This window comes from Neopelma chrysocephalum, unplaced genomic scaffold (genome assembly GCF_003984885.1).
Source record: "Neopelma chrysocephalum unplaced genomic scaffold, ASM398488v2 Primary Assembly neopelma1_100, whole genome shotgun sequence".
In the NCBI taxonomy this organism is placed as follows: Eukaryota; Metazoa; Chordata; class Aves; order Passeriformes; family Pipridae; genus Neopelma; species Neopelma chrysocephalum.
The window spans coordinates 4211102-4222508 of NW_020897763.1; the positions used below are offsets into that span (position 1 = coordinate 4211102).

An 11407-nucleotide genomic window follows, 5' to 3' on the forward strand; every position below is an offset into this window, starting at 1 on the left:
GTCCCCCACCTCTCCCAGGCATCTGGGGATCCAGGGAGCCGTGGTGCTGCTGGGCATGTGATCCAGGGTACCTGGCTGGGGACCTTGTATGGTTTAACCCAGCAGGCAGCAAAACATCACCCAGCTGTTCACTCCCTCCCTTCCCAGTGAGATGGGGGAGAGAACTGGGAAAAAAGTGAAATTTATAGGTTGAGATAAAGATAGTTTAATATGACTGAAAAAAAGGAAATAATAATGATAAAAGAATTAGAATATACATAATTTAGTGATGCACACTGGAGTGGTGCCCCCCGCCAGGCTTCTCACTTCAGGAGCAAGAGGAGCTGGAAAGTCCTTGACTCAACGTAAACAAAGCTCCCAAAGCCGAGTGCTATCAGCCCGGGCTTGTCCGGGCTTGTCTTCCGCCCAAATCGCAGCACGGCCCCCAGGGGAGAATTAATCCCATCAGGACTCACGACACACCTGAGGGCTAAAGAATCCTGGGAAGTAACCGGGGAAGTTCCCCTCTCGGCCGCCGGGGAACAGATGGAGCCGGGCTCGATGGTGGTGTCTGGGACGTTAACGGCCAGGGGGGGCTGCCTGAGACCCCTGTGCAGGTAAAAGGCTTGGGGTCGGGAGGGCTGGGAGCAGCTTTGGGGGGAGATAGGCTTGAGATGGGGCCACGAGTCCCTCCCTGTGGGGACAGAGAGCGGATTGGGATGGTCTCGATCCACCCATTTCCCCGAGCAGCTGCCCCGCCTCCGCAGCGGGGGACCCCAGAAACACTCCAGCCAGGCACCTCCTTCCTGTCAGCCACAAACCACGGACTCCTTGCCGCTTTCCATGGCTGCACAGGGAGCCAGGGGCTGCCCCAGCCCTCAGGACCCCTGGTCTGCCCTGGGAGAGCCCCAGGCCAGCCCAGTCCTGGGCTTATTTTGCTTTGCAATTAACCAGGAGAGGAGGCTGGATGGGGCTGGGAGAGCATTGGCTCCCCCTGGGCTCTGCCCTTGGCAGGGGCTCCTGAGCCCAGACACCACGAGGGGCTCCTGCACGTTATGGCCCCACCCAGACAAAGCTGGGACCCGGAGGGGTGTCAGGGTGGCTGGTGGAGCAAGGTTGGAGTGGGGTCTGACCCCAACCATGCGGCTCCTCTGGCCAACAGGAATTTTGCCCGTGGATCCTGTCGATGGGGCCAGAGCTGCCGCTTCTTACATGACAGAAACTCAGCTCAGATCTGCAGGTACTTCCAGAGTGGGTCTTGCAGCTACGGAGAGCAGTGCAGGTAAGGGGCAGCGAGCAGGAGTCTGATGCCCCAGGGATGGGCTGGGAGCCAAGAGGAGTCATGCTGGGCTGATGGGACTCTCTGTCTGTTTGTCTCTGGGCTCCTCCAGCTACCAGCACATCCAGGAGGAGCTGGTGCCGTCCCGCCATGGCCTGGATCCCTCCATGCCCCCCTGCCGCTGGGGCCCGGAGCCTGGCACTGTGCCCATGGCCACGGCCCAGGGCTGGGTGGGACCCCAGCGCACCTCAGACTACCCTGCCCCCAGCACGACACATGTGGCCTTCAAGTCCCCAAACATGGAGGTTGAGGTGGAAGAGAAAGACAAGAAGAACGTCGCAGCACCTGGTAACATCAGTGGAGAATTTGTCCCCGCACATGCTCAGCGTGCCTCAGGTAGGTGTTAGGCTGCCCAGAGGACCAGTGGGGCTGAGGAGACTGGAGTGGTCACAGTGGAGCAGCCTGAGCATGTTTCTGCCCATGACCAAAACCTTGGCCAAGCTGGGGCTGTGGAGAGCTCTCCAGGGGCCCGTCACTGCTGAGGCTGCATGCTCTAAGCAGCCTGCCTGGCTCTCTGATGGTGGGGTGGGATGTGCTTTTCCCCTCTAAGAGCTCTCCTCCTGCAGGCTCCCAGCTACAAGGGCTGGCACTGGATGCAGACTCCTCTGACCCCAGAGAGACAGTGGTGGAGATGGTGACGGGGACTGACCCTGCAGAGGTGGGTTTGGGGGTGTCCTGTGGCCGGGCACTCCCCAAGGCCAGGGCATTGATGGAGCTGGGGCGTTGCCATGCTTTGCTTCTCTGCGTGCAGGTCTCTATGGATCTGGGTGCTGCGGCAGCCCCAGTCCCCACCGAGGCACTGAGAGCCCAGAGTGAGGCCGTGGTGTGTGGCATCTGCATGGACAGGGTGTACGAGAAGCCGCTGGCGGAAGAGCGGCTCTTTGGGATCCTCCCGAACTGCAGCCACGCGTACTGCCTGGGATGCATCCGCAAGTGGCGTCGCAGCCGGGACTTCCAGAGCACGGTCATAAAGTGAGTGGGGATGGGGACAATGGGGAGTGGTCACCATCACCCCTTCTGCACCCTGAAATCCTTCCTTAGGTCTGGTGATGTGACTTTGCATTGGCACGACTTTTCTTTGAGAACACGTCGTTGGGAGTAGGGATGGGGATACTGGATGAGGCCATGGCAGCAGGACCACCCTGCATGGGTGCTGAGCCTGTACTCCCTTGCTCCCTTTTTGGGACACCCATCTGCACCCATTGCCTTCACCCAGGGCCTGCCCAGAGTGCCGGATCACTTCCAGTTACTATATTCCCCACAAATACTGGATCTCGGATGTGGGTGAGAAGGAGAAGCTCATCAGAACCTTCAAGGCGCGGACGGGGTGAGCGCATGGAACTGTGGGTGGCAGGGCTGTGGGCTCTGTGCTGCCCCAGGAGCCACACTCACAACTGTGCTTGGAATCCCACAGGAAAATCAGGTGTAAATTCTTTGTTCGGAACCATGGCCACTGCCCGTTCAGGTCCGACTGCATCTACCTGCACGAGCTGCCCACCAGCCGGCTGCCACGGCACAGACAGCAGCGGCTGAGGATGCCCACTGTAAGTGGGGTGGCAAGTCCTCAGGCTGGGCTGGGTGCAGTGCAATGGGAGACCGGGGCTCATCCTCCTGTGCTGCAGGAGTTCAACCCTTCTTCCTCGGAGAGCTCTGGCGAGGAGGATGAGGAGCTCTGCATGCTCGACTGGGCTCTCACCCTGACTGTGCTGGAGACGGAATTTCACTACTCAAGTTATGGCCACGAGATGCTTCTCATTGACTTCAGCAACTCTGACTGAGCCCTTGGGGGTGACACTGGGCCCAGGTGATGCTGGTGGCATCTCTGGAAGGGGGAATCATCTGCTTTTGACTTCCACCATTGTTTTGGAGTGGCTCTGGGGATAGGCGGTGTGGCAGGGATGGGGTGGGATGGGGAAGCGGTCTGGCTGCCATTTATCGGGACGCCGGGAGTGACTCAGGGCGGTGGGGCACAGTCCCCCTGCTCTTGCCCTCGCCCCCTCAATGGGAGACCCGCGGGTGCCGGGCGCGGGGCTGGGCTGGGGGTTTAACGTGGGGATTTAAGGCCCACGGGCCGGGGCGTGCACTGTTTTATACTAGTTTTAGCCAAATTCGGGAATTACGAAATAAAACGCGTACGTAACATCCCGGTGCCGGGTGTCTCTGTCCGGGGGCTGGATGGCTCCACCCCCGGGACGGGGCGGTTTTTGGGATTAGGGACATTTGCATAATGACTCGTTTGCGCGCCGTTCATCAGCGTTTCCCGGGTGGGGCCGGAAGCGGCGCGTTCGGGCCCGGGACAGCGGGGAGAGCCCGGCGGGGCCACCCAGGAGTGTCGGGGGCTGCCCCGGCTGTGCCCGGGGCACGGCAGTGACCGGGGCAGTGCACGGGGGGCGGGGGGAGCTCCCCCGGGAGGGCAGCGGGGACTGAGCTGGGGATGGGGGAGCTGCCGGGGAAGGGGTGTCGGAGGGCTCCGAGGCGTTCCCGGTGCGACCCCAGTGACGCTCCCGCATCCTCGGGCGGGAAGGGCAGGTAAGGGCAGTCCCCGAAACTGGCGCCGGGGTCGGCTCCGAGCACGGCTGGCTGGGTCCTGGTACCCCCGCGCCTCTCCCCGTGTGACCCGTGCCCGGCTCTCCCCGTGTCTCGCAGGCGGCTGTGCAGCCCCCAGCAGCGATGGAGCCCCGCTGCCCGCCCTGGCTGCAGAGCTGTGCCCGGCCCTGCCGCCTCCTGCTCCACGCGCTGGGCTCCGGCCCCGCCGGGGCTCTCGCCGCCCTCCGGATGCTGCAGCGGGACCAGCCCCGCGAGGGACCGGGACGGGCGTTCCCCTGGCAGGCCCTCACCGCAGCCCTGTGCGCCGAGGAGCCCGTGCTGGAGGAGCCACAGGGGGTCCTGGCTGTGTGAGTCAGATGCGTTTCTAAACCTTGGTGTTTTGTGGGAGGTTTGGTGTGTCCGGTGCCTAATTTGGGACCGCGTGTCCACTTACCCCAGGGCAGCGGGCCGTGCCTGAAGCTGGGATCGTAGCAGTGGCCAGCTGGTCTCCCAGCTTGTGTCTGCAAAAGCTGGTGAAGGCATTAGTTGCTACCTCCTCTTGCTCCATAGTGAGACCCACAGGGCAGCTTGGAGTCAGGGCGAGGTTTGCTGTGACAAGTTGCCTTTCCTTTTCTCCCCTTACCCAGCAAGCCACGGCTGCTGCTGCTGCCCATCATGTGCCAGAGAAACTTCTTCTCCCTGCTCCTCGTGATGCAGGATGCAGTGCCAGGGGGCTGCCTTGGCCAGCTGCTCCGGGCCATGGAACAGGATTCCCATGTGGATCCCTGGATGCGGATGCTGGGGGATCTGCTCCAGCAGGGACCAAGAAGAGAAGAGCACTTCCCATCTCCCACTCCACTCTCTTCTACGTGCCAGCAGCAGCTTAGGTGCCTGTGCCAGAAAATTGCCCAGAACAAACCCGAGGGGCAAAGGAAATGGAACTGGTGCTTTAGTAAGCAGCCTGGTGCCCCTGGAGATCTGGCTGACTCTGTGCCTCAACGTGGAAAGCGCAAGAAAGTGTCAGAGGAGGGAGTGGAGTTGATCAGTGACAGAGAGAGGAAGAGGTTGCTGCTGGAGGAGGTGGCATTTGACCCTCTGGGACCCCAGGAATGTGGGGATGTGACAGGGATAGAAGAGGAGGTGCCTGAGGAGCCTTCAGTGGATACACGTGCTGAGAGCACAGAGGGGGCTGCTCCAGACAGCTCCCAGCAGGACGCAGTTGGGGAGCTCAGGAAGAGTCCCAAAACAGAGCTGGCAGCAGAGGCCCAGTCCTTTCTCCAGGTACTGGGTAGGGTTTGCTCTCCCCTTCCAGACAGTGAGCCTTTACAGCCTGATTCCCCTTCCTTCATCTCATTTCCTCAGGTGCATGGACAGAAGCTGAAAATGCTGCTGCTGCAGGAGTCCAGTGTAAGTGGTTGCTTCTGTCTGTCTGCTGGAGCAAATGATCTAAATGGGCTCGTGCCAGGGCCTCAAAAGGGGTGAGAAAGGAGGTGGGTTTCATGGGACTGACTGTACAAGGATAGAAAGCCCTACTGCCACCTCCTCTGGGCTGGGATACCGACACGTGCCTGCACCTCGCAGGGGTTGCTGTGTGAGGGGCAGCCTGTGGGCACAGCGCTGGCTAACGTGGGAGGAAGGGAAAATCCTTAGAGCCATATATTGTGTGTTGATTTATTTGGTGCATTACTTAGGACTGTTTTCCCTCCAGCACTCTGAGCTGAGCATCCCGCCTGAGCTGTGCATCCTGAACAACTGCTCCCCCAGCCAGGTGAGTCTCAGCATCCCTGCTGCAGCCGCCAGTATTGCGGAGGGCCTGCTGCCATCCCTAATGTCCCATCCCCTCTGCCATCCCCAGCTTGAAGGACTGTGCTCCTTCCTCCAGCTGTCTGTGTGCCCAGAGCCCTCCCTGGGGCGTTTCTGCAGGTGGCTGCTGGCTCTCACCCCTGACCTCAGCTACACCAGTGCGGCCATCCTGGCAGAGCAGCTCTTCCTCAGGCGAGTACGTGCAAGGGCAGCAGAGGTTTCCTGCTCCCTGTTTCCCCTCTCCACCATCCCCACCTCCTGCCTTTTCTGTCCCTAGGTCCTGTCCCTTACCCAGCCGCCTTCCCGACACCTCATGGCTGCCCTCGCTTCATTTTGCTCCAAGTATTCCCAGCCCTTCTGCCACGTGCTGGTGGCTGCGATCCTGCAGGAGCCAGGGGAAGGTGCGGTGGGCTTGTGGGAGACATGGCTGTGGGAGCTGGAGAAGGGCCCCAACTGCAAAGTGCTGTCTTCTGGGAGGCATTTGTCACGTGGAACATGTGTTAGGATCCATGGAGGCATAGGGCTGGTTTTACCTGGGCGAGCAAACACTTGTGTTAGAATGGGAGATGGGTTTACAGATGCCTGAGATGGAGAGGGAGGGGAGGCCAAGCTAGCTTCCAGCATCAGTTTTCCCAACTGCTGGCTGAATGCCTCTCCTCATGCATGAACCCCTTTTCCTAGGGACTGGTGCTATTTAAACCCTGAGTGCAGGTGGGCAAAGGAAGCAGGATTATCCTGAACAATAGAACGGGGCACTATGTGGTTTTTGCATGTCCTGACTGACACATACGCCTGTGTGAAGGGCTGCTAGGAAGAGCTGGGCACATCCCTGTGGATTTGGCAGCCTTTGGAGGCTCTCCCCATCTGACTTGCCCTTGCAGGTGCTGAGCAGACCAAGCTGGTGTGTGAGCTTGTGGAGGAGTGCCTGGAGCCACACTGTGTGCAGCTGGTGCTAAGGTGAGGGATTACAGGGTCAGCAGTGCTGCTTTGGCCTCGTGCCTGCCTGGATGGGTCAGCTGGCTCCAGCCACTCGGGAGCACCAGTGAGGCCGTGAAGCAGCGTGTCTCCTCTTCACTGTACTTTTAGCCAAGTCTTGGAGATGCCTTTGTCAGAGAAGCTCCTGCCGGTAGTGCAGGCCGTGCTGGGGCGGCAGGTGAGAGAGGCCCCTTGTCCCCCAGGTTTCCTTGCTGACTCTGGCAGTGCTGGAGCAAGGACCAGTTCTCCTACCCTGTCCTGGGTTTCTTCCAGGAGGTGCTGCCCCCGGAGCTCTTGGATCTCCTGGTCCTGACTCTGTGCCGGCGGGCCTCAGCCTTTGCCACATCACTTGACTATGCCAAGCTGGTGACGGCCCTGCTTACCATGTACCAGAGCCAGGTGAGCGAGACCAGGCTCAGGTCCTGCAGATGGGCTGGTGAGCCTGCAGCCAGGGCTGCAGCTGGCCTGGGACCTGGTCCAGGGGTCTCAGGTGGGCTCCTGGCAGGGCAGCGCTCCAAGCTCATGCTCTCTTGATCCCAGGTCACCCCAACTCACCGGAGCAGTCTGGCTGCCGCCCTGGATCAGAGCAATGCAACTCTGAAGAAATCACTGCAGGCTGTGCTGGAAGGGGCCAGATGAGGTGGGTGCAGGGGTCTCTGTCATGGGGGATGACAGGCTCTGCACTCTGGGCTGCCCCAGCGGTGGGAAACCAGCAGGCGCCACAGATGCCGTAATGGAGCCGTGCTGGCACCGTGCCGTGGTGTGGATGGCGGTGGGCTTCCCTGTTCTTGATTTGTGTTCTTCATTTCTCAGGTGACCACCAAAGGGAACTGCGAGGTGACAGGTTCCTTGCATAGAGGACGCTCATTGCACAGTGGCAGCTGCAGCCCCCCCTTCACAGGGTTCCCCCCAGTGAGGTGGGACCCCACAGGTGGGGTCTGTGCCCCACAGAGCACCCAAAGCCTCACGGCAGCATCTGATGTGAGGGGACTATCACTGGGCGGCGCCATCCCAGCCTCCCACATCCCCAGAGGGCTCTTGTTTGAACAATTAACGTGTTTCCAGGCGTTTCTGTATGTGCTCTCCCTTCGCCCCGCCGCACTCAACATGGCGGCCCGGCCCCGCCGCACTCAACATGGCGGCCCCGCCCCGCCGCACTCAACATGGCGGCCCCGCCCCGCCGCACTCAACATGGCGGCCCCGCCCCGCCCCTCCAAGGGTGCCGGCCGGGTGGGGCTGTGGGGGCTGAGTTCGCAGATCCTGAGTTATTATTAATGTCCAAAACACATCGCTGAACCAGGACGGATATTGATTTGAGGCTCTGTGAAGCTAATAATTCTGGACTTAATTCAGTATCCTGATTTTACGTTGTCACATCCCAAGGCAGAAGCCCTGCACACGTCAGCGTTCCTCTCCGAGGGCTGGGCTGGGTTCGGAGCAGTGTCTGCTGCGCTGTGTGTCTGATCGGCTGGGATTTACAGATTTCTGGGTTCAGGAGAGTGGGATTTAACTGAAGAGCTGGGAAACTTGAATTTTCTGCTTTAAATCCACATTTTTTTCCTGTTTGCTAGGGACCCTGCTGTGTGTGACACATTTCCGGGGATGATGACACTTCCCGTTGCAGGGTGTTTAATGATACTCTAATAAAAAGTGCTTCTATAGTGTGATTGTGCCCAAAGTTCTATCCTGTATCCTTGAAAATACCTGCTGGAAACCTCATTTAGGCACCTCCTGGTCTGGGAGGTGGGAAGAAAAGGATGGGAGAGAGTGGATGGACTCAGGTACTGCTAGGGTTTTAATGAAAGTTAGAAGTGTTGCATACTTCTGGAGCTATTTAAAAATCCATAAACATTTACATCTACAAAGGGAGAAAGGGAACTAAAACATGTAGGTGTGACATGTGACTGCTTTAAGTTTGCTCATTTAGATCCCGCCAGAGGAAGGAAACTCTGAAGCATTAGGTGATGCTCTTAAGGCTGAGAGCACAGATTTCTTTATATAAGAATCTCTTAAGCTATTTTAGGTGACAATGGACTGATGAGGCTTCAAAGTCTGCATTAGCTGGAGGACAGAAACCTCCAGGGAGCTGAATTCTTGCTGTGTTTGCATTCCGCTGAGTTAGTGGCTCAGTAAAGTGAAGCTATTGTAGGGCTGCCCAAAATACGACATAAATAGAAATTGTGCCATGATCATCAAGGTCTGAGACTGCTGTTCTGGCTTTATTAGGTAGCAGGCTCTGGTCTTTGCAGTTTCCCTGCAGAGCTTCTACCAAGTGACCTCAGTGTCATTGTCCCCACTGCTCCATCTGGCCGTGGCTGTCGGTCATGTGCAGATGACCGAGGACAATCTGATCTCTGAAATTCATGGCAATCAGCTTCACGGTGTCATTGCTGAGCACGCACATGCCGTGTGTACCTGGAGCTCCGTGGGGAAGCCTCGGTGTCTCTGGACAGTGACAAAGGGTTGGAAATTTTCTGGCCACAGCACACGGCTGCTCCCCAAGGGGTGTCTGCTTTTGTAACTCCTCACTGTTATCTTTAGGCAGTGGGCTCATTGTGACAGTTCCTGGCTGCTGCTGCTGCATTGCAGCTTGTGCCTCCAGCTTGTGGGGACACACTGGGAGCTGTGCTTTGGGCCAGCTTACGTGGGTTTTGCAAGAAATGGTAGTCAGGAAGGGATCAGCTCTGCAAACTGCAAGGGGGATTCCTGTTCTGCTGGGAAGCATTACTCTGGCTTGTGGACAGAGCCTTCTTAGCCCTGGTTTTGCTCTTGGCTGCAGCTTATCATGTGCTGTGGATTCCTCTAGGGTGTACGTGCAGATAACAATTGTGTAAGGAGAATTTGGAGCAAACCCCAGAGACACTAAACATGCTGGTGATAGACTGCTTGTTTATGTGGCAGTTGGTAGCACCCACACAGAAAACCTTACTTTTGACTCCTCTTGACCCTCAAGAACTTTAAAATCCAGCTTGAACAGTACAAAGAGGTGCATGCAGCATAAAACATCTATCATATCTGTCAGGTTTTATAATTTAGCAGAACCTTATCCAAGGGTGGAGGGAGCACCAGGACTGGCTTTGCCCTTGTCTTGATTTAATAGCAGTATTGGTGAAGAGAATGGTCTGAAGCTTTGTCCAAGACCTTTCCTAGGCTGGATGTAGAAGGTATATAAATATAGGTGTATAATTTTCAGCCAGTCTACTTGTTATATTTGACAGTGGTTCCTTATCTGCTTCCTCTTCTGTAGAGATTTACTTCCTTCATAGTTCAGTGGGGAATTCCCTTTTTGGCCTTTGATGCAGCTTTGCATGGAAGCTTGGGGGCCGTGACACCCAGATGTGAGGCTGAAGTGCTCTGGGGAAGGCTCAGCAATTTTATTTTTTTTTTAATTTGGAATTTAAAACTGAATAAAAAGAACATTTCTCCTTCTCATCCTTTTGCCAACATCATAAGAAGAGAACCATGTTCTCCCTTGGGTAGTCTGGTGGCTGCTGAGGAGCCAGGGCCCCAGAGAGGTGACTTTGTGGTGGGGCTGGGCTGTTGTTTTACTGTTGGGCCCCTGCACAGACCTAATAAATCATGCTTGCCACATCAGCAGGAGCAGCCAGTGTCGGTCTGAGCAGCTTTCTTCCAAGAAGTGGATAATCCAGATGACCAGAGTCTCTGTGATCTGAGCTGCAGGTTCAGCTCAGCTGCAGCAGAGCCCTGGGAGATGCTGCAGTAGCTGCTGCGCTGCCGGAGGGACCTCGCTGGAAGGAGAACGGGGGGCAAAGCCAGATCCCACAGCCACGTGCTCACCTCCCTGGGCTGCAGAACTCCCAGCAGGGTCTTGTTCATTCCCACTGGACAGGTCTGTGTGAGGGGAGCTGGGCTGCTTTTTCTTGTTTGAGGCTCTGTGATAACCTGGGTTGCAATCACGATTTAGATGCTCTAAGGCTAAAAATAAGAATAGAAAAAAAATCCATGGGTGCTTTTAGTAAATGCTTTAGAGGCTGTTTGAATGGGATGGTTTTGCAAAGAGGGGCACTGCCTCTAATTAACCCTCCCCAGAGCGTGGGAGGGAATAGGGGAGCTGGTGTGGTGGTGTCCATAGGTCTGTGTCCCTCATGGAGCACCTTGCTGGAGCTGTGGACCTGCCAGGACACGGGAGCAGAGGCCACAGAGCCTCACCTGCTGCTTGGTGCCAGGCTGCTGCTCCCGGGGAGGAAGCCAGGGCTCTGTGCAAAGGTGTCTGTCCTCCACCCCCCTTGTTTTGTAACCTCTGGCCCTGGGGCCACACCCTGGCCTCTTGCTCTGGCAGGCAGGGCAGAGGCTGGGCCGGGTCTGCCTCAGGGCTGGGAGATGCTGTTTGCCCTCTCAGGGGCTGCACTGTTCCTTGGGGTACATCAGGGTACCTTGGGCACAAAGGGGGGGGGCAACAGCAGCTGCCTGCTTAGCCTGGCAGTGCTGAGCATCGAATCTGACTCTGGGTAAGCTCATTAGGGGAAGAAAGCTGCTTTAGAGGATGTGATGGATTTGAGTAAAGTGATTGGGCAGGGGAAGGGGCAGTGGGGTGATGGCTGGTGAGAAAGTAGGACTGCTGAGAGGAGCAGGAGGAATGGGGGGCCTGGGCAGAATGGCTTCCCTGCATCACCTAATACAGGGGTTCCTAATCAGCCGTCCTGGTCTAGCCTGGTGCTGAGTCCCCCATGACAGCATGGGGGGATCCCCCGTCTCTGTGGAGGTCCTGAGTGCCACCACCCTGCCCTGAGCCTCCTGCTCAGGACTGCTCTGCTCTACAGACAC

At 57.6% G+C, this 11407-nt stretch overlaps 2 protein-coding genes across 4 annotated transcripts; both read left to right on the forward strand.

Moving 5' to 3' along the window:
• The first annotated feature begins 570 nt into the window (after positions 1–570).
• LOC113973239 (probable E3 ubiquitin-protein ligase makorin-2) lies at positions 571–3353 on the forward strand. The gene is made up of 7 exons (XM_027695094.1): positions 571–1261; positions 1371–1654; positions 1885–1976; positions 2070–2290; positions 2535–2645; positions 2733–2862; positions 2941–3353. The coding sequence occupies exons 1-7, from the start codon at positions 1035–1037 to the stop codon at positions 3094–3096; spliced, it is 1221 nt and encodes a 406-aa protein (XP_027550895.1). The 5' UTR covers positions 571–1034; the 3' UTR covers positions 3097–3353.
• Positions 3354–3377: 24 nt separating this feature from the next.
• Positions 3378–8300, forward strand: FANCE (FA complementation group E). 3 transcript variants are annotated; one of them, XM_027695087.1, is made up of 11 exons: positions 3378–3847; positions 3965–4212; positions 4492–5251; positions 5553–5612; positions 5700–5843; positions 5925–6048; positions 6529–6604; positions 6734–6800; positions 6896–7021; positions 7163–7262; positions 7436–8300. In XM_027695087.1, the coding sequence occupies exons 2-10, from the start codon at positions 3989–3991 to the stop codon at positions 7259–7261; spliced, it is 1680 nt and encodes a 559-aa protein (XP_027550888.1). In that variant the 5' UTR covers positions 3378–3847; positions 3965–3988; the 3' UTR covers position 7262; positions 7436–8300. The 3 variants fall into 3 exon arrangements, with proteins under 3 accessions (XP_027550888.1, XP_027550887.1, XP_027550889.1); XM_027695088.1 differs by having other exon boundaries at positions 3380–4212; positions 4492–5125; positions 5207–5251; XM_027695086.1 differs by having other exon boundaries at positions 3379–4212.
• The last annotated feature ends 3107 nt before the right edge of the window (positions 8301–11407 follow it).